Source organism: Entelurus aequoreus, linkage group LG18 (genome assembly GCF_033978785.1).
Source record: "Entelurus aequoreus isolate RoL-2023_Sb linkage group LG18, RoL_Eaeq_v1.1, whole genome shotgun sequence".
NCBI classification, from domain to species: Eukaryota; Metazoa; Chordata; class Actinopteri; order Syngnathiformes; family Syngnathidae; genus Entelurus; species Entelurus aequoreus.
The window spans coordinates 44980415-45000560 of NC_084748.1; the positions used below are offsets into that span (position 1 = coordinate 44980415).

Here is a 20146-nt window from a genome sequence, read left to right on the forward strand (position 1 = left end):
GTGGGTCACCTACAAAAAAAATGCAATAAAATATTTTAGCATGCTAATTTGAGCCAGAAAATATACATCTGGGATAATTTGGCACCATCGTATCTCCAACTGCAATCATTCAATAGATTAGGAGAAAATCTTAGATTTATATTCTCTTGCTTCGCTTAATCGTTACATTTGATTTGAACTTTTTATGAATGCATGTATGCTAAATGTGCATTTTTAATGTTGAGAATGGCTAGCATGCTAGTCTTTGTTTATTTACACTATTTATAAAAGTATTTTTATCCCATTACTCAATTGATGGAACAAATTAAGTTTGAGTACTGACTGGATTACTAACGTGTTTTCCAGATTATAGAGTGCACTGGTATATAAGCCACACCCACTACATTATAGGGAAAACATTTTTTTTTCATACATTAGCCGCGCCGGACTATAAGCCGCAGATTTATACGTTGTGAGATGAGTTATTTACATAGGAATATTCTGTAAATGTTTATTTACATACCTTTATTCTTTCCAAACAGTGCCTGTAACACGGCAGTAAAACGGCTGATCAATCAAAACAGAAGTCATCGTCCTGGACTCTCACACTATTATGTTAGATCCACTATGGACTGGACTCTCACACTATTATGTTAGATCCACTATGGACTGGACTCTCTCACTATTATGTTAGATCCACTATGGACTGGACTCTCACTATTATGTTAGATCCACTATGGACTGGACTCTCACACTATTATGTTAGATCCACTATGGACTGGACTCTCACTATTATGTTAGATCCACTATGGACTGGACTCTCACATTATTGTGTTAGATCCACTATGGACTGGACTCTCACACTATTATGTTAGATCCACTATGGACTGGACTCTCACTATTATGTTAGATCCACTATGGACTGGACTCTCACACTATTATGTTAGATCCACTATGGACTGGACTCTCACACTATTAACTAGATCCACTATGGACTGGACTCTCACACTATTATGTTAGATCCACTATGGACTGGACTCTCACTATTATGTTAGATCCACTATGGACTGGACTCTCACTATTATGTTAGATCCACTATGGACTGGACTCTCACAATATTACGTTGTGGCTTGTGCAGCCCTTTGAGGCACTTGTGATTTAGGGCTATATAAGTAAACATTGATAGATTGATTGATTGATTGATTGAAAATGAAGAGGAGCATCTGGAGTTTTTGAAAGTAGAGGAGCGTCAAGCTAAGGCTACATTAGGAAACTACAACACCAATTCAGTGTCTTTGCTTGTTTTGTTTAGTAAAACTATTATCATTACGGCCGTCGGCGAAGAAAAACCCATAATTTAGCCGCACCATTTTATAAGCCGCAGGGTTCAAGGCGCAGGAAAAAAGTTGCGTCTTAGTAGGACTGTCAGGTTCAAACACTGATGACATCTATTAATCAAGACAAGAAGCAACAAATTAAACAGAGACAGAATTCAATTTGGCTCAATTGAGGAGAGACGTCTGGACTGTACTCTTTGTACAGTGACGCCACGCTCTGACGAAAGATTGTACGCCTCCTCTTTTATTTGGACTTTCTCTGATTACATGGCAACAGCTGTTTCCAAGGGAGGGGGGTCGTAAACAGCCATCGCCTTTGATTACAAACAGTTCAAAGAAAAGGTCGTAAAACAGTTCAAAGGAGAGGTCGCCTTGAGGGGAGTCAGGTCCCGCTTCCTCTCCGCTTTGTAGTTCTCGGGTCTGTGGATTACAATACATCAAAGAAACAGAACACCTTCATGTTGCTTCCCATCCTGCACAGTGGAGTTTTGCAAGCCTTCTTCTTGGTAGGATCAAAGACAGCTTTTGTCTTCTCGCCGGGAACAACACAAAGTTTTGTGATAACTTAGATACAATTATTCTGACAAGGACATTAAAAGAGTTTCAAGTGGCATTTAAAAAGCATTACAATCAATGTTCTAAATCAGAGGTGTCCAAAGTGCGGCCCGGGGGCCATTTGCGGCCCGCAGCTAATCGTTTACCGGCCCCCCACACATTCTGCAAAAATTGCAAAATTGATAATATTGCAAAAATAAAAAATAAACATTTTAAAAAAGTGGAAGAGGTGAAATCTAACAAGAAAACGTTGCAATGTTGACACAAAACTTCCATGCAGGCTGTTTTTTTTTCTTTTGTCTTTGTTTATTTTTATTTTTTTTTGCCATTGCTCGAAAAAAAAAGACAAAAAAATCTATGTTACAATGAATTATTACTTAAAAAATGTCACTTTAAAATGTTTTATGTGGAAAAAATATTGCATATATTGTGTGGTTGCCATATAAAAACATCAAAGTTTTATTTGACAAAAGAGCATAAAACAAACAAAATAATAGTTCAAACGTAAAATGGACAGATATATCTGAAGTTGATCTCGTAATTTAAGTGTGAAAAGTTAAAAAAAAAAACTAATAAAAATGTATCACTTTATGAGTGGGAGACCTTTTGGATCCCAAATATATTTAGTGGGATTTTATTTCACTTTTCACTGTGATTACTCAAAAATATGAAAGAATTCAAATCAATGGTGTCCTGCATTATTGATCTTTTAGGGATCTAATTACTGCATATTTCAATTTTACTATAAAAAACAAAGTTGTCTTTGACAGAAAAGCCATAAAACCTGTTGTTTTTTTTGTACTTGATATCAACCTGAAGTTGATATAGAGCAAGGGTCACCAACCTTTTTGAAACCAAGAGCTACTTCTTGGGTAGTGATTAATGCGAAGAGCTACCAGTTTGATACACACTTAAATAAATTGCCAGAAATAGCCAATTTGCTCAATTTACCTTTAACTCTGTTATTATTAATAATTAACGATATTTACACTTAATTGAACGGTTTAAAAGAGGAGAAAACACGGAAAAAATGACAATTAAATTTTGAAACATAGTTTATCTTCAATTTCGACTCTTTAAAATTCAAAATTCAACCGAAAAAAAGAAGAGAAAAACTTAAAAAAATAATTTATGGAACATCATTAGTAATTTTTCCTGATTAATATTAATTTTAGAATTTTGATGACATGTTTTAAATAGGTTAAAGTCCAATCTACACTTTGTTAGAATATATAACAAATTGGACGAAGCTATAATTCTAACAAAGACAAATCATTATTTCTTCTAGATTTTCCAGAACAAACATTTTTAAATAAATTCAAAAGACTTTGAAATAAGATTTAAATTTGATTCTACAGATTTTCTAGATTTGCCAGAATAATTTTTTTGAATTTTAATCATAATAAGTTTGAAGAAATATTTCACAAATATTCTTCGTCGAAAAAACAGAAGCTAAAATGAAGAATTAAATTAAAATGTATTTATTATTCTTTACAATTAAAAAAAATAAATGTACTTGAACATTGATTTAAATTGTCAGGAAAGAAGAGGAAGGAATTTAAAAGGTAAAAAAGGTATATGTGTTTAAAAATCCTAAAATCATTTTTAAGGTTGTATTTTTTCTCTAAAATTGTCTTTCTGAAAGTTATAAGAAGCAAAGTAAAAAAATTAATGAATTTATTTAAACAAGTGAAGACGAAGTCTTTAAAATATTTTCTTGGATTTACAAATTGTATTCGAGTTTTGTCTCTCTTAGAATTAAAAATGTCGGGCAAAGCGAGACCAGCTTGCTAGTAAATAAATAAAATTTAAAAAATAGATGCAGCTCACTGGTAAGTGCTGCTATTTGAGCTATTTTTAGAACAGGCCGGCGGGCTACTCATCTGGTCCTTACGGGCTACCTGGTGCCCGCGGGCACCGCGTTGGTGACCCCTGATATAGAGATATACTGTAAAAAAAAAAAAATAATAATTTCACTTATTTTTAACATTTTAATGACTGAGACCCTTGACTGGTCCCCGGGAACCCTAAAGGTTAAAAAAAAAAATCTATATATTTTGTTATGGTTTGAAAATGGAAAATATCAAAATGGCCCCCGTATGTTTACATTTTTCCGTGTGCGGCCCTCAGTGGAAAAAGTTTGGACACCCCTGAACTAAATGAACTCTTTGAATGTCTCCCCCCTCTTTTAGAGCTGAAGAACTGTGGCTTCATCCCCAGCGGTCTTCCCACGCCTGGACCACCCAAGAAGAAACACAAAACCCGCCACCAAGACAACCTCTTCGGTCCTAAACGTTCCCGGGTACAAGCCGGTCCCGCCGGGATCTTCTCCCGCGCTCCCAACCACCTCAAAGTGGCCAAGTCGCACAAGAAGGAAGCGCAGCAAAGCGGCGCCGGCGCCGGCAAACGGTGGAAACCCAAGCGGGCGGTGCCCAAAGAACGCCCCGCCCCTCCTCGATTGGTCAAGGACCAGGGTGGAGACTTCCCCCGACAGTTTGGCGGAGCAGAGAAGAAGAAGAAGAAGAAGAAGCAGGATGTGTGGAAGAGTCGTGGGAAGTCCAAGAAGAGAAAAGATGATGAGATGGATCCTCCTGACGAAGATCTGTTCATCATCAAGCAGAGGAAACGCAAGCGATAGCAGACGCCATCTTTATGTCGCATCATCAGTCCATCTTTGACACTTTTATAAGAAGACCATCGAGGGGTTTTGCTGCATTTACTACAAAAACATTTGGAACCAAAAGTTTTTTTGGGTTTTTTTCTGCTATTTAATTTATTTCTTTTGCAGACGCAAACACCATCCTTGACCATGTCAACACACACACGGAGCCTTGGAGGGGAACTGCACTTTATGTGGAAGTTTACCTATCGCTCACAATCATTATGAGAGACATGATGACGTTTTTTGTTTTTGACTGCATTCTAAACGGTAAATAAATGCGCTCAAAAGTCAGCTTACGAAGGAGCCTATGGAAGCCGTTCAATTCTGCCTATAAAGCCCTTAGAAAATATCCAAACACCTCCATTAGGTTTTATATACGTGATGTAAGTATATATCTAATGTAGTAACATTTATAATAACATGCAATATATATACGTGATGTAAGTATATATCTAATGTAGTAACATTTATAATAACATGCAATATATATACGTGATGTAAGTATATATCTAATGTAGTAACATTTATAATAACATGCAATATATATACGTGATGTAAGTATATATCTAATGTAGTAACATTTATAATAACAATACATGATGTAAGTATATATGTAATATAGTAACATTCATAATAACATGTAATATATACGTGATGTAAGTATATATCTAATGTAGTAACATTTATAATAACATGAAATATATACATGATGTAAGTATATATCTAATGTAGTAACATTTATAATAACAATACATGACGTGAGTATATATGTAATATAGTAACATTCATGATAATATGTAATATATACATGATGTAAGTATATATGTAATATAGTAACATTCATAATAACATGTAATATATACGTGATGTAAGTATATATGTCATGTAGTAACATTCATAATAACTAGAGATGTCCGATAATATCGGTGTGCCGATATTATCGGCCGATAAATGCGTTCAAATGTAATATCGGAAATTATCGGTATCGTTTTTTTTATTATCAGTATCGGGTTTTTTTGGGTTTTTTTTATTAAATCCACATAAAAAACACAAGATACACTTACAATTAGTGCACCAACCCAAAAAACCTCCCTCCCCCATTTACACTCATTCACACAAAAGGGTTGTTTCTTTCTGTTATTAATATTCTGCTTCCTACATTATATATCAATATATATCAATACAGTCTGCAAGGGATACAGTCCGTAAGCACACATGATTGTGCGTGCTGCTGCTCCACTAATAGTACTAACCTTTAACAGTTAATTTTACAAATTTTCATTAATTACTAGTTTCTATGTAACTGATTTTATATTGTTTTACTTTCTTTTTTATTCAAGAAAATGTTTTTAATTTATTTATCTTATTTTATTTGATTCATTTTTTTAAAAAGTACCTTATCTTCACCATACCTGGTTGTCCAAATTAGGCATAATAATGTGTTAATTCCACGACTGTATATATCGGTTGATATCGGTATCGGTTGATATCGGTATCGGTAATTAAAGAGTTGGACAATATCGGATATCGGCAAAAAGCCATTATCGGACATCCCTAATAATAACATGTAATATATACATGATGTAAGTATATATGTCATGTAGTAACATTCATAATAACATGTAATATATACATGAGTCATGTATATATTACATGTTATTATGATGTAACATGATGTAAGTATATATGTCATGTAGTAACATTCATAATAACATGTAATATATACATGATGTAAGTATATATGTCATGTAGTAACATTCATAATAACATGTAATATATACATGATGTAAGTATATATGTCATGTAGTAACATTCATAATAACTTTACTTATTTTTGATCTTTTCAAAAATGCATCACATTTGATTTTTTTTTTTGTCTTCATCACTGATTACTCACTGCAGACTTTATGAGAGCCAACAAACATAACACATCACTTACTGTACAACGTCTGCTGTCATTAGGATGCAGACTGCCGGGATGTTCACGCATTCCCATTTAGGTGAAGAATGACTCATAATCCTCACAAAGAAACGCGAGTGTCTTTTTGTGTCGTGTTTTTTCCCGCCAGTTCCAGGTCCCAAATGGCGGTCAAAGTGTCCCAGCTTGTCGGATTATATCTTCAGGCATCTACTTGTCAGGTGAGAGGAAGGATTTATGGTCTGGAATAAATGTACAGGGAGCAGGGAAGCGAGGAAACAGCAGACCACTCGAGGACGCAGGAAGTGATTACGTTGCCACCATAAATAATGTGTCTGCGTTAGCACTTGTAATAACAATATCTCTAAAACTCGGTCAATGTTCAAGTTCATTTGCTTTTTGAATTGTTTATTTATCGGCAGAATCGTGGCGCCTCCATTGTAAGGTTACTTGTATTTACGTTTATTTAATATTTAGAATGCATTAAAAATGATCCAATCCGTCATGTCTTTTATAATGATTGTGAACGATAGGCAAAATTCCAAAAAATAGTCCAGTTCCGCTTTAATAACACACCATGGAGTACTTTGACGCAGAACATTCAGGACAGGAAGTGCATTTTAAAAAGTGGCCTTGACAGAAGTTTGAGATGCAGTTAGCACAATAAAATATGTTCATGGTGTTCACACTGTGTGTACATGTCTTTCATCCGTAGGAAAACAGACTTCTTGATTTCCAGACACTTCTCCTACCTTGGATCTACCCTGCGGGCTGGCCATCCCCCCCATACACATCACCACATACATGTAATGCACGCAGTTCTTCTCAATAGTGGGACTGATTCACCTGAATTTATTATAAGTTGAGTTTCATTTTATTTTTCAGTATCAAATAGTTCAAGTCGATCCAATTTTTTTTAATAGTTTAAGTATTTTATTTTTTTTTTTTTTTATTTCAGGCAAATTGATGCACTTTACATATTTTCTGGTACAGACAAAAAAAATCAATATTGGTAGAATTATTTGTTGTCAGTTCATCTATCTTGTTTTCTTTAGTGTTAATCAGGATACAATGTTATGCAGAGGTGTACTTATAACAATTTTACAGACTATTTATAGTCGCAGCGGGGGGTGCGGAATGTTTTTAAAATACTCGAGAAGCCCTGCATTAATGTTTGGTTCATTTTTTTTTATAATTATACCATTGGACAATAGAAAGAAAGAAGAAATGGCCTCTACGCCGCACTTTGGACAACGCTGACAGCTCTATGGTTCCTAAAAAAAACAACTAATATTAATAATAATTATGTTATAATTAATTAAATTATTTACTTATTGACTACCATTTGGGGAGGTAAAAAATAAGATATAGTTGCATTGACATTAAACTCAAAATATGAATATTAGTAATGAGAGAGAAACTTTTTTTGTTGCTTAAAGTTGCGATAGTCAATATTACCGCATTCTCGATGCGCATGAAGGCAACACGACTATACAGACAAGCACTTTGGACAACGTTGACAGCTCTATGGTTCCTAAAGAAACTAATATTAATAATAGTTAATGTTGTAATTAATTACTTTAATTACTGAATGACTACCATTTGGGGAGGTAAAAAAATAAGATATAGTTGCATTGACATTAAACTCAAAATATGAATATTAGTAATGAGAGAGAAACTTTTTTTGTTGCTTAAAGTTGCGATAGTCGATATTACCGCATTCTTGGTGCGCTGGAAGGCAACACGACTACACAGACAAGCACTTTGGACAACGCTGACAGCTCTATGGTTCCTAAAGAAACTAATAATAATAGTTAATGTTATAATTATTTAAATTATTTACTTAATGACTACCATTAGGTGAGGTAAAAAAAAGAAATATATAGTTGTATTGACATTAAACTCAAAATATGAATATTAGTGATGAGAGAGAAACTTTTTTTGTTGTTTAAAGCTGCGATAGTAAATATTACCGCATTCTCGGTGCGCATGAAGGCAACACGACTATACAGACAAGCACTTTGGACAACGCTGACAGCTCTATGGTTCCTAAAGAAAACAATATTAATAATAGTTGTGTTATAATTATTTAAATTATTTACTTAATGACTACCATTAGGTGAGGTAAAAAAAAGAAAGATATAGTTGCATTGACATTAAACTCAAAATATGAATATTAGTGACGAGAGAGACTTTTTTTTTTGATGTTGCTTAAAGCTGCGATAGTCAATATCACCGCATTCTCGGTGTGCTTGAAGGCAACACGACTATACAGACAAGCACTTTGGACAACGCTGACAGCTCTATGGTTCCTAAAGAAACTAACAATAATAGTTAATGTTATAATTAATTAAATTATTTACTTAATGACTACCATTAGGTGAGGTTAAAAAAAAGATATAGTTGCATTGACATTAAACTCAAAATATAAATATTAGTGATAAGAGAGAAACTTTTTTTGTTGCTTAAAGCTGCGATAGTAAATATTACCGCATTCTCGGTGAGCATGAAGGCAACACGACTCTACAGACAAGCACTTTGGACAACGCTGACAGCTCTATGGTTCCTAAAAAAAAACCTAATATTAATAATAGTTATGTTATAATTAATTAAAGTATTTACTTAATGACTACCATTTGGGGAGGTAAAAAAATAACATATTGTTGCATTGACATTAAACTCAAAATATGAATATTAGTGACGAGAGAGAGTTTTTTGTTGATGTTGCTTAAAGCTGCGATAGTCAATATTACCGCATTCTCGGTGCGCATGAAGGCAACACGACTACACAGACAAGCACTTTGGACAACGCTGACAGCTCTATGGTTCCTAAAGAAACTAATATTCATAATAGTTATGTTATAATTAATTAAATTATTTACTTAATGACTACCATTTGGGGAGGTAAAAAATAAGTTATAGTTGTATTTACATTAAACTCAAAATATGAACATTAGTGACGAGAGAGACTTTTTGTTGCTTAAAGTGGCGATAGTCAATATTACTGCATTCTCGGTGTGCATGAAGGCAACACGACTACACAGACAAGCACTTTGGACAACGCTGACAGCTCTATGGTTCCTAAAGAAAACTAATATTCATAATAGTTATGTTATAATCAATTATTTACTTAATGACTACCATTTGGGGAGGTAAAAAAATAAGATATAGTTGCATTGACATTAAACTCAAAATATGAATATTAGTGACGAGAGAGAAACTTTTTTGCTACTTAAAGCTGCGATAGTCAATATTACCGCATTCTCGGTGAGCATGAAGGCAACACGACTACACAGACAAGCACTTTGGACAACGCTGACAGCTCTATGGTTCCTAAAGAAACAAATAATAATAGTTAATGTTATAATTATTTAAATTATTTACTTAATTACTACCATTAGGTGAGGTAAAAAAAAAGAAAGATATAGTTGTATTGACATTAAACTCAAAATATGAATATTAGTGATGAGAGAAACTTTTTTTGTTGCTTAAAGCTGCGATAGTAAATATTACCGCATTCTCGGTGCGCATGAAGGCAACACGACTATACAGACAAGCACTTTGGACAACGCTGACAGCTCTATGGTTCCTAAAGTAACTAATATTAATAATAGTTATGTTATAATTAATTATTTACTGAATGACTACCATTTGGGGAGGTAAAAAAATAAGATATAGTTGCATTTACATTAAACTCAAAATAAGAATATTAGTGATGAGAGAGCTTTTTTTTGTTGCTTAAAGCTGCGATAGTCAATATTACCGCATTCTCGGTGCACATGAAGGCAACGCTGACAGCTCTATGGTTCCTAAAGAAACGAATAATAATAATAGTTATGTTATAATTAATTAAATTATTTACTTAATGACTACCATTTGGGGAGGTAAAAAAATAAGATATAGTTGCATTGACATTAAACTCAAAATATGAATATTAGTGATGAGAGAGAAACTTTTTTTGTTGCTTAAAGCTGCGATAGTCAATATTACCGCATTCTCGGCACGCATGAAGGCAACACGACTACACAGACAAGCACTTTGGACAACGCTGACAGCTCTATGGTTCCTAAAGAAAACTAATATCCATAATAGTTATGTTATAATTAATTATTTACTTAATGACTACCATTTGGGGAGGGAAAAAAATAAGATATAGTTGCATTTACATTAAACTCAAAATATGAATATTAGTGATGAGAGAGATTTTTTTTGTTGCTTAAAGCTGCGATAGTCAATATTACCGCATTCTCGGTGCGCATGAAGGCAACACGACTACACAGACAAGCACTTTGGACAACGCTGACAGCTCTATGGTTCCTAGAGAAACTAATATTCATAATAGTTATGTTATAATTAATTAAATTATTTACTTAATGACTACCATTTGGGGAGGTAAAAAATAAGATATAGTTGCATTTACATTAAACTCAAAATATGAACATTAGTGACGAGAGAGACTTTTTTTTGTTGCTTAAAGTTGCGATAGTCAATATTACCGCATTCTCGGTGCGCTTGAAGGCAACACGACTACACAGACAAGCACTTTGGACAACGCTGACAGCTCTATGGTTCCTAAAGAAAACAATATTAATAATAGTTATGTTATAATTAATTAAATTATTTACTTAATGACTACCATTTGGTGAGGTAAAAAATAAGATATAGTTGCATTGACATTAAACTCAAAATATGAATATTAGTAATGAGAGAGAAACTTTTTTTGTTGCTTAAAGTTGCGATAGTCAATATTACCGCATTCTCGGTGCGCATGAAGGCAACACGACTACACAGACAAGCACTTTGGACAACGTTGACAGCTCTATGGTTCCTAAAAAAAAAACCTAATATTAATAATAATTATGTTATAATTAATTAAATTATTTACTTAATGACTACCATTTGGGGAGGTAAAAAATAAGATATAGTTGCATTGACATTAAACTCAAAATATGAATATTAGTGATGAGAGAGATTTTTTTTCTTGCTTAAAGCTGCGATAGTCAATATTACCGCATTCTCGGTGCGCATGAAGGCAACACGACTACACAGACAAGCACTTTGGACAACGTTGACAGCTCTATGGTTCCTAAAGAAAACTAATATTAATAATAGTTATGTTATAATTAATTACTGAATGACTACCATTTGGGGAGGTAAAAAAATAAGATATAGTTGCATTGACATTAAACTCAAAATAAGAATATTAGTAACGAGAGAGACTTTTTTTGTTGCTTAAAGCTGCAATAGTCAATATTACCGCATTCTCGGTGTGCATGAAGGCAACACGACTACACAGACAAGCACTTTGGACAACGTTGACAGCTCTATGGTTCCTAAAAAAACTAATATTAATAATAGTTATGTTATAATTAATTATTTACTGAATGACTACCATTTGGGGAGGTAAAAAATAAGATATAGTTGCATTTACATTAAACTCAAAATAAGAATATTAGTGATGAGAGAGCTTTTTTTTGTTGCTTAAAGCTGCAATAATCAATATTACCGCATTCTCGGTGAGCTTGAAGGCAACACGACTACACAGACAAGCACTTTGGACAACGCTGACAGCTCTATGGTTCCTAAAGAAAACTAATATTAATAATAGTTATGTTATAATTAATTAAATTATTTACTGAATGACTACCATTTGGGGAGGTAAAAAAATAAGATATAGTTGCATTTACATTAAACTCAAAATAAGAATATTAGTGACGAGAGAGAAACTTTTTTGTTGCTTAAAGCTGCAATAATCAATATTACCGCATTCTCGGTGAGAATGAAGGCAACACGACTACACAGACAAGCACTTTGGACAACGCTGACAGCTCTATGGTTCCTAAAGAAACTAATAATAATAGTTAATGTTATAATTAATTAAATTATTTACTGAATGACTACCATTTGGGGAGGTAAAAAAATAAGATATAGTTGCATTGACATTAAACTCAAAATATGAATATTAGTAATGAGAGAGAAACTTTTTTTGTTGCTTAAAGTTGCGATAGTAAATATTACCGCATTCTCGGTGAGCATGAAGGCAACACGACTATACAGACAAGCACTTTGGACAACGCTGACAGCTCTATGGTTCCTAAAGTAACTAATATTAATAATAGTTATGTTATAATTAATTAAATTATTTACTGAATGACTACCATTTGGGGAGGTAAAAAAATAAGATATAGTTGCATTGACATTAAACTCAAAATATGAATATTAGTGACGAGAGAGACTTTTTTTTGTTGCTTAAAGTTGCGATAGTCAATATTACCGCATTCTCGGTGCGCATGAAGGCAACACGACTACACAGACAAGCACTTTGGACAACGCTGACAGCTCTATGGTTCCTAAAAAAAAAAAAATATTAATAATAGTTATGTTATAATTAATTAAATTATTTACTGAATGACTACCATTTGGGGAGGTAAAAAAAATAAGATATTGTTGCATTGACATTAAACTCAAAATATGAATATTAGTGACGAGAGAGAGTTTTTTGTTGATGTTGCTTAAAGCTGCGATAGTCAATATTACCGTATTCTCGGTGTGCATGAAGGCAACACGACTACACAGACAAGCACTTTGGACAACGTTGACAGCTCTATGGTTCCTAAAGAAACTAATATTAATAATAGTTATGTTATAATTAATTATTTACTTAATGACTACCATTTGGGGAGGTAAAAAAATAAGATATAGTTGCATTGACATTAAACTCAAAATATGATTATTAGTGATGAGAGAGAAACTTTTGTTGTTGCTTAAAGTTACGATGGTCAATGTTACCGCATTCTCGGTAGGCATGAAGGCAACACGACGACACAGACAACTATGTTTCAACGATTGCGCAACGTGATTCATATATAAAGAATAAATACAAGACAACATGGTGATTATCACTGCTGATGTTACACAGCTACGCTTTTTACTAGCGCTGGAAAGGGACAAGCAGTAGGAAATGGATGGATGGATGGCTTTGCGAACGCTGGAGAATTCCCACTTTTCCCATGTGACGTGAACGCAGCAGGTGAAGCCCCGCCAGCTGCGTAAGCATCTTTACTTTCGGTACAGGGGAGGCTTTATGAGCGTTTTAAAACTGTCTGACTGCCGCCCCAGCAACATTTAGTCGATATTCGGGAGGGGGTGAACATGGACAAGGTTTCTCCCAACACGGGTGACGCCACACTGGACCAGGCCGTGGGCGAGTGGCTCCGCTACGACAAGGTAATCTGACAGCTAGCGTGTTAGCTTGCCCGAACGCGCTCAAAAACATTGCACTGCCACAATGTCGCTAATGTTTTCACATTGTAACACATTTATAAGTTAGTCCCGCATATTATTTAACTGCCCCGTAAATATATTTATTTTGAATTATCCCGAAGTAGGAAGTGAACGGACTTTTGATGTGTTCGCCATAAAAGGGCATCATTTCCGGCGACAACAACCAATAAAATAACCAAGCCTGACAATGCTTGTCGATATCACTAAAAAGAGGCTGTATTAAATATAATAAGTTGAAATATTGTATAGGATGTTGTTACACTGGACTAGTGCTTCTGCAAATATTTATCAAACATAATAAGGCACCAGGGTTGTACAGTATACCTGTACTAGTATAGTACCGCAATACTAATGAATCATATTCAATACTATACCACCTCTAAAAAGTACCGGTACCCATACTTGCCAACCTTGAGACCTCAGAATTAGGGAGATATTCAAAAGACCCGCTATATATATATATATATATATATATATATATATATATATATATATATATATATATATATATATATATATATATATATCTATAGCTATAGCTGTAAGTCACTGAAATTCAAGTATTTCTTTTATATATATATATATATATATATATATATATATATATATATATATATATATATATATATATATATATATATATATATATAATAGTGTGAGAGTCCAGTCTATAGTGGATCTAACATAATAGTGTGAGAGCCCAGTCCTAAGTGGATCTAACATAATAGTGAGAGTCCAGTCCATAGTGGATCTAACATAATAGTGAGAGTCCAGTATATAGTGGATCTAACATAATAGTGTGAGAGTCCAGTCCATAGTGGATCTAACATAGTAGTGTGAGAGTCCAGTCCTAAGTGCATAGTAGATCTAACATAATAGTGAGAGTCCAGTCCATAGTGGATCTAACATAATAGTGTGAGAGTCCAGTCCATAGTGGATCTAACATAGTAGTGTGAGAGTCCAGTCCATAGTGGATCTAACATAATAGTGTGAGAGTCCAGTCCATAGTGGATCTAACATAATAGTGTGAGAGTCCAGTCCATAGTGGATCTAACATAATAGTGAGAGTCCGGTCCATAGTGGATCTAACACAATAGTGTGAGAGTCCGGTCCATAGTGGATCTAACATAATAGTGTGAGAGTCTAGTCCAGGGGTGGGCAATTAATTTTCACCGGGGGCCGCATAAGCAACCCGAGCACTGCTGGAGGGCCACACGACAATATTTCAATTAAATTTTGCTCAATATTATTTTTGATATACCGTAAGATAAATAATAATGATGATAATAATAATAATAATTTAATTTAACCTAACTTAACTTTATACAAAAGCAGATTGCTTTTGATGGTCACTTTATCCTGCATTATCCAACATTTTTCCCCATCAGATTTGGACAACCATCTGTTGTTAAAAATAGTTTTTAATCATATTTATTTTATATTGTTTTTTATATTGGTTTTATATGTAATTGTTTTTTCTTTTTATTCAGTCATTGGTGGAGCTAAGGATAATATTTGAATATTGTTTGTAATATTGTTGTGCAGCACTTTGGAAACATTTTGTTGTTTAAATGTGCTATATAAATAAAGTGGATTGGATTGTCACACCTGCCAGCTTGTCCCAACACGCATTTACCTCTGTGAACAAGTCATTACTTGTGGTTGTCTCTTCAATTGACTGCATCAGAGCTCTCATCCAAAGTTAGCGAAAAACATTCCATGTCTCCGGGCATTATCAGCGCAACAAAGTCCAATAAGCACTCCTTAATAAACTCTCCGTCAGAAAACGCCTTACTTTTTCTGGCGCTTTTGTGAGAAATGACGAAACTTGTCCTGACGGCTGCATCTCTGGGGGTGTGAAATATGGCACAAAGTCCTTGTTGGGTTTGCAGTTTTACCATCAACGCATCAGCCTCCCTTGCGCGCGCTTCATCAGACACATCCCGGTATTTTCCCTCGTGTTTCTTCGTGTAGTGGCGATTAAAATGATATTTAAACACAGCAAGCTGTGTACCACACATTAAGCACACGGCTTTACCATTAATTTATGTAAAGAAATACTTGGCAGTCCATCTCTTGTTGGAAACACGCCATTCCTCATCAACTTTTCTTTTTTTAGCGTCTCATCACTTGTCTCTATGCACCTTCACTCACAGGTTCCCTCCGGACATACGGCATAAATAACACATTTCAAAATAAAAGCAGCACAGTTGTATTGCGCGCACGACATAGATGTTTTTTAAAGTTTATTTTGTAATTTGTAATTGCGCCGTTCAATTCACTCACAATCGCACACGCGCATACGTCCACACGGAAGTTGTACAAATAACACTTTTCAAAACAAAAGCAGCACCGTTGTATTGCACACTCGACATAGATACTTTTTGAAATTTATTTTGTAATTTATGATTGGCCTCACGCGGGCCGGACAGGGATGCGCAAAGGGCCGGATGCGGCCCGCGGGCCGTACAATGCCCAGGTCTGGTCTAGTCTGTAGTGGATCTAACATAATACTGTGAGAGTCCAGTCCATAGTGGATCTAACATAATACTGTGAGAGTCCAGTCCATAGTGGATCTAACACAATAGTGTGAGAGTCCAGTCTATAGTGGATCTAACATAATAGTGTGAGAGTCCAGTCTATAGTGGATCTAACATAATAGTGTGAGAGTCCAGTCCATAGTGGATCTAACACAATAGTGTGAGAGTCCAGTCTATAGTGGATCTAACATAATAGTGTGAGAGTCCAGTCCATAGTGGATCTAACATAATAGTGAGAGGGCAGTCCATAGTGGATCTAACATAATAGTGTGAGAGTCCAGTCCATAGTGGATCTAACATAATAGTGAGAGTCCAGTCTATAGTGGATCTAACATAGTAGTGTGAGAGTCCAGTCCATAGTGGATCTAACATAGTAGTGTGAGAGTCCAGTCCATAGCGGATATACATATATGTATATATATATAAATATATATATATATATATATATATATATATATATATATATATATATATATATATATATATATATATATATATATATATATATATATATATATATATACATATATATATATAATAAATACTTGAACTTCAGAGAATTACAGCTATATTTATAGCTGTAGATCACTGCAATTGAAGTATTTATTTTATATATATATATATATATATATATATATATATATATATATATATATATATATATATATATATATATATATATATATATATATATATATATATATATATATATATATATATATATATATATATATATATATAAAGAAGGAGGATAGGGATAATGTTTATTAAGAAATTATCTTATGGAATCCAGATAGGTTGTTGTGTGTGCACTGAGTTCCAAAAGCCATAGATGTTATGTGACTGGGCCCGGCACGCTGTTTATGTGGAGGAAAAGTGGACGTGGCTAAGGACAGCATGCGGCCGTTAAAGGGTGAAGGTTTCAGGTGAGAGAGGACGCTAAAGGCACGCCGCCATTATTGTTGGCTGGGTGGAAATGGGGAGAAATTCGTGAGAATGGTTGCCCCGGGAGATTTTCGGGTGGGGTACTGAAATTCGGGAGTCTCTTGGTAAAATCGGGAGGGTTGGCAAGTATGCCGGTACCCCCACCCATCGTCCTCAGACTAGACTAGATTATACATGCTTCACTGCACACCAGAGTCATGATAATTGATGCATTATAATTTGTCTATGGTTGATAACCCCAAGACAAGATTTCGCCGTGTCCGATCAAGGACCTTTGTACACACTACTCACATGTGAATGAAGCGCATACTTAGTCAACAGCCATACATGTCACACTAAAGGTGGAAGTATGAACAACGTCAACACTGTCATAAACATGTGCCATATAGTGAAACAACAATGACAAGCACATTTTGGGGGAATATTTGCACCGCAACACAACATAAACGCTACAAAACAAATTCCCAGAATTCCCTGCAGCACCAACTCTTCTGGGACGCTACAATAAAAACAAACATCATTGGTGAATCTACACCTAACATCCACTGTAATGATACCAGTACAGGAGCGTATCTCGTCGATACTATGATTACATCGATATTTTTTGGCATCACAACATCTTCTTTCGTTTAAAAATAAAAATTGTATATTATGTTTATAGGGTCAGGAAAAACGTGCCATGGACACATGAGGACTTTGAATATGACCAATGTATGATCCTGTAACGACTTGGTATCGTATTGATACCCAAATTGGTGGTATCATCCAAAACTAATGTAAAGTATCAAACAAGAGAAGAATAAGTGATTATTACATTTTAACAGAAGTGTAGATAGAACATGTTAATAGACAAAGTAAGCAGATATTAACAGTAAATGAACAAGTAGATTAATAATTAATTTTCTTCTACTTGTCCTTAATAATTTTGACAAAATAATAGGTGTATAAATGACACAATATGTTACTGCATACGTCAGCAGACTAAATTAAGAGCCTTTGTTTGTTTACTTACTACTAAAAGACAACTTGTCTAGTATGTTCACTATTTTATTTAAGGACAAAATTGCAATAATAAACATGTTTCATGTACCCTAAGATTTTTTGTTTAAATAAAGCCAATAACGCCATTTTTTGTGGTCCCCTTTATTTAGAAAGGTATCGGAAATTATCGAAATAATTTTAGTACCGGTACCAAATTATTGATATCGGGACATATATATATATATATGAAAATGTACAGTGGTTTTAGTAGCATATAAGTAAGTCAGTACATCACTGACTTGCTAAGCCCCTACTCTTCAGGGCGCAGTCTCCGGTCTTCAGTCCAGGGTCTTCTAAAGATCCCCAAAACTTGTTTTCAAACCTGTGGAGACCTGGCATTCCAGGCTATAGCTCCCAGACTCTGGAACAACTTGCACCAGTCCCTCCGCGATCTTGAAACTTTTAAGAAACATTTGAAAACTTCTCTTTTTAGTAAAGCTTTTAGTTAATGCACCTTTTAACTATCATTTTTAATCACCTTTGTATCCTTTTTATGATGTTGCTCCTGTTGTTTTAAATGGAATTGTTGTTTTACTTCACCTACGTTTTGTACAGCGCTTTGTGATTTTATCTGTGAAAAGCGCTTTATGAATAAAATTTACTTACTTACTAAATTGAAAAACTACATCTTTTTTTTTTTTTTCAGAACAATTCTTTCGACTGAGCTGCCAGTTTTTTACCGTAAAATCTGTGGTTGTTTTTACAGTGTCCTACTGTAAATGGAATTAAAGTAAAGTAAAATAAAAAAAAATAAAAAAAAGGCAGATCATTTGCCAGAATTAAAAAAATAAAAAGTGGTGCTGTTTTTCTATTTACACTAATATGTTGGAAAAAAACCCCACTATAATTTACCATGAATTGATTAACGTTGAAAAACTTATTGGGGTGTTACCATTTTGTGGTCAATTGTACGGAATATGTACTGTACTGTGCAATCTACTAATAAAAGTTTCAATCAATCAATCAATACAGTAAAAAAAACAACCAAACAGCTGTTCTGTTTTCCATTTTCTGTATTACTTTATGTTGTAAAAAGAAAACTGTTAATTTTAAAGTAAAATTCTGGTGACTGTCAGTTTTTTACTGTAAAATCTACAGATATTTTTGATACATCCATCCATCCAGTGTATGAAAAAAAAAGTATTATTCAAATGCATGCGGGGGGGGAAAAAATCTTATTAGTTGTTACAAGTGGTGGTCTGATGGCAGCCACGACTGGGACGTGGCCCTCAATAAAAACCAGTTTGACATCCCTGCACTCGTGCATCTGCATAAAGACTCACTGATGTCCAGTAATGGACACAGCATGCTAGCAATCACAGTCACGTTGCAATTATTCACCACTGACTTAATCCAGTTAAGCGACTTAACCGTTTTATTGGATCTGTTGTCTGCACGATTCTGAGAAGAGGTGAACAATACAAAACACAAAGCGTATTCTGCACATACAACCTTATTTAGACTACAGTGCATACAGAACATGCCGTGACCGCCCCTGACTTTTTACTTGTTAATGAACGAGGGATGTAACAGTAAACGGTATAATGATGATTCGCGATAAAATTCCCGACAGTTAGTAATACCGTCTACTTTTTTAATTACCGAAAAACTGTCATTAATGCATTTTAGGCAACACGAAGTCAGGCGCATTGGAAATCGCAAAAAAAGCCGCTGCCTGACCAGGGCTCAGAAAATCTGTAGAGACTCCTCCCACCCCCACCAAGGACTGTTTTCACTGCTGGACTATAGGAAGAGGTTCCACAGCCTCCATAGCAGAATCTCCAGGTTCTGTAACAGCTTCTTCCCTCAGGCCATAAGACTCTTGAACGCATCATAATAATCCCCTCAATTCCCCCCAAAAACGGATTAACTGGCTGGAATATAA

At 34.5% G+C, this 20146-nt stretch overlaps 1 protein-coding gene across 1 annotated transcript in view; it reads left to right on the top strand.

Annotated features, from left to right (window-relative positions):
* The first annotated feature begins 13462 nt into the window (after positions 1 to 13462).
* The window catches only part of pgm2 (phosphoglucomutase 2), a 35597-nt gene continuing 28913 nt past the window's right edge, over positions 13463 to 20146 (top strand). Inside the window, exon 1 of the mRNA XM_062027221.1 lies at positions 13463 to 13678. Within this exon, the coding sequence (XP_061883205.1) occupies positions 13604 to 13678 (75 nt within the window). The 5' untranslated portion in view covers positions 13463 to 13603. The remainder of the gene's footprint in view (positions 13679 to 20146) is intronic.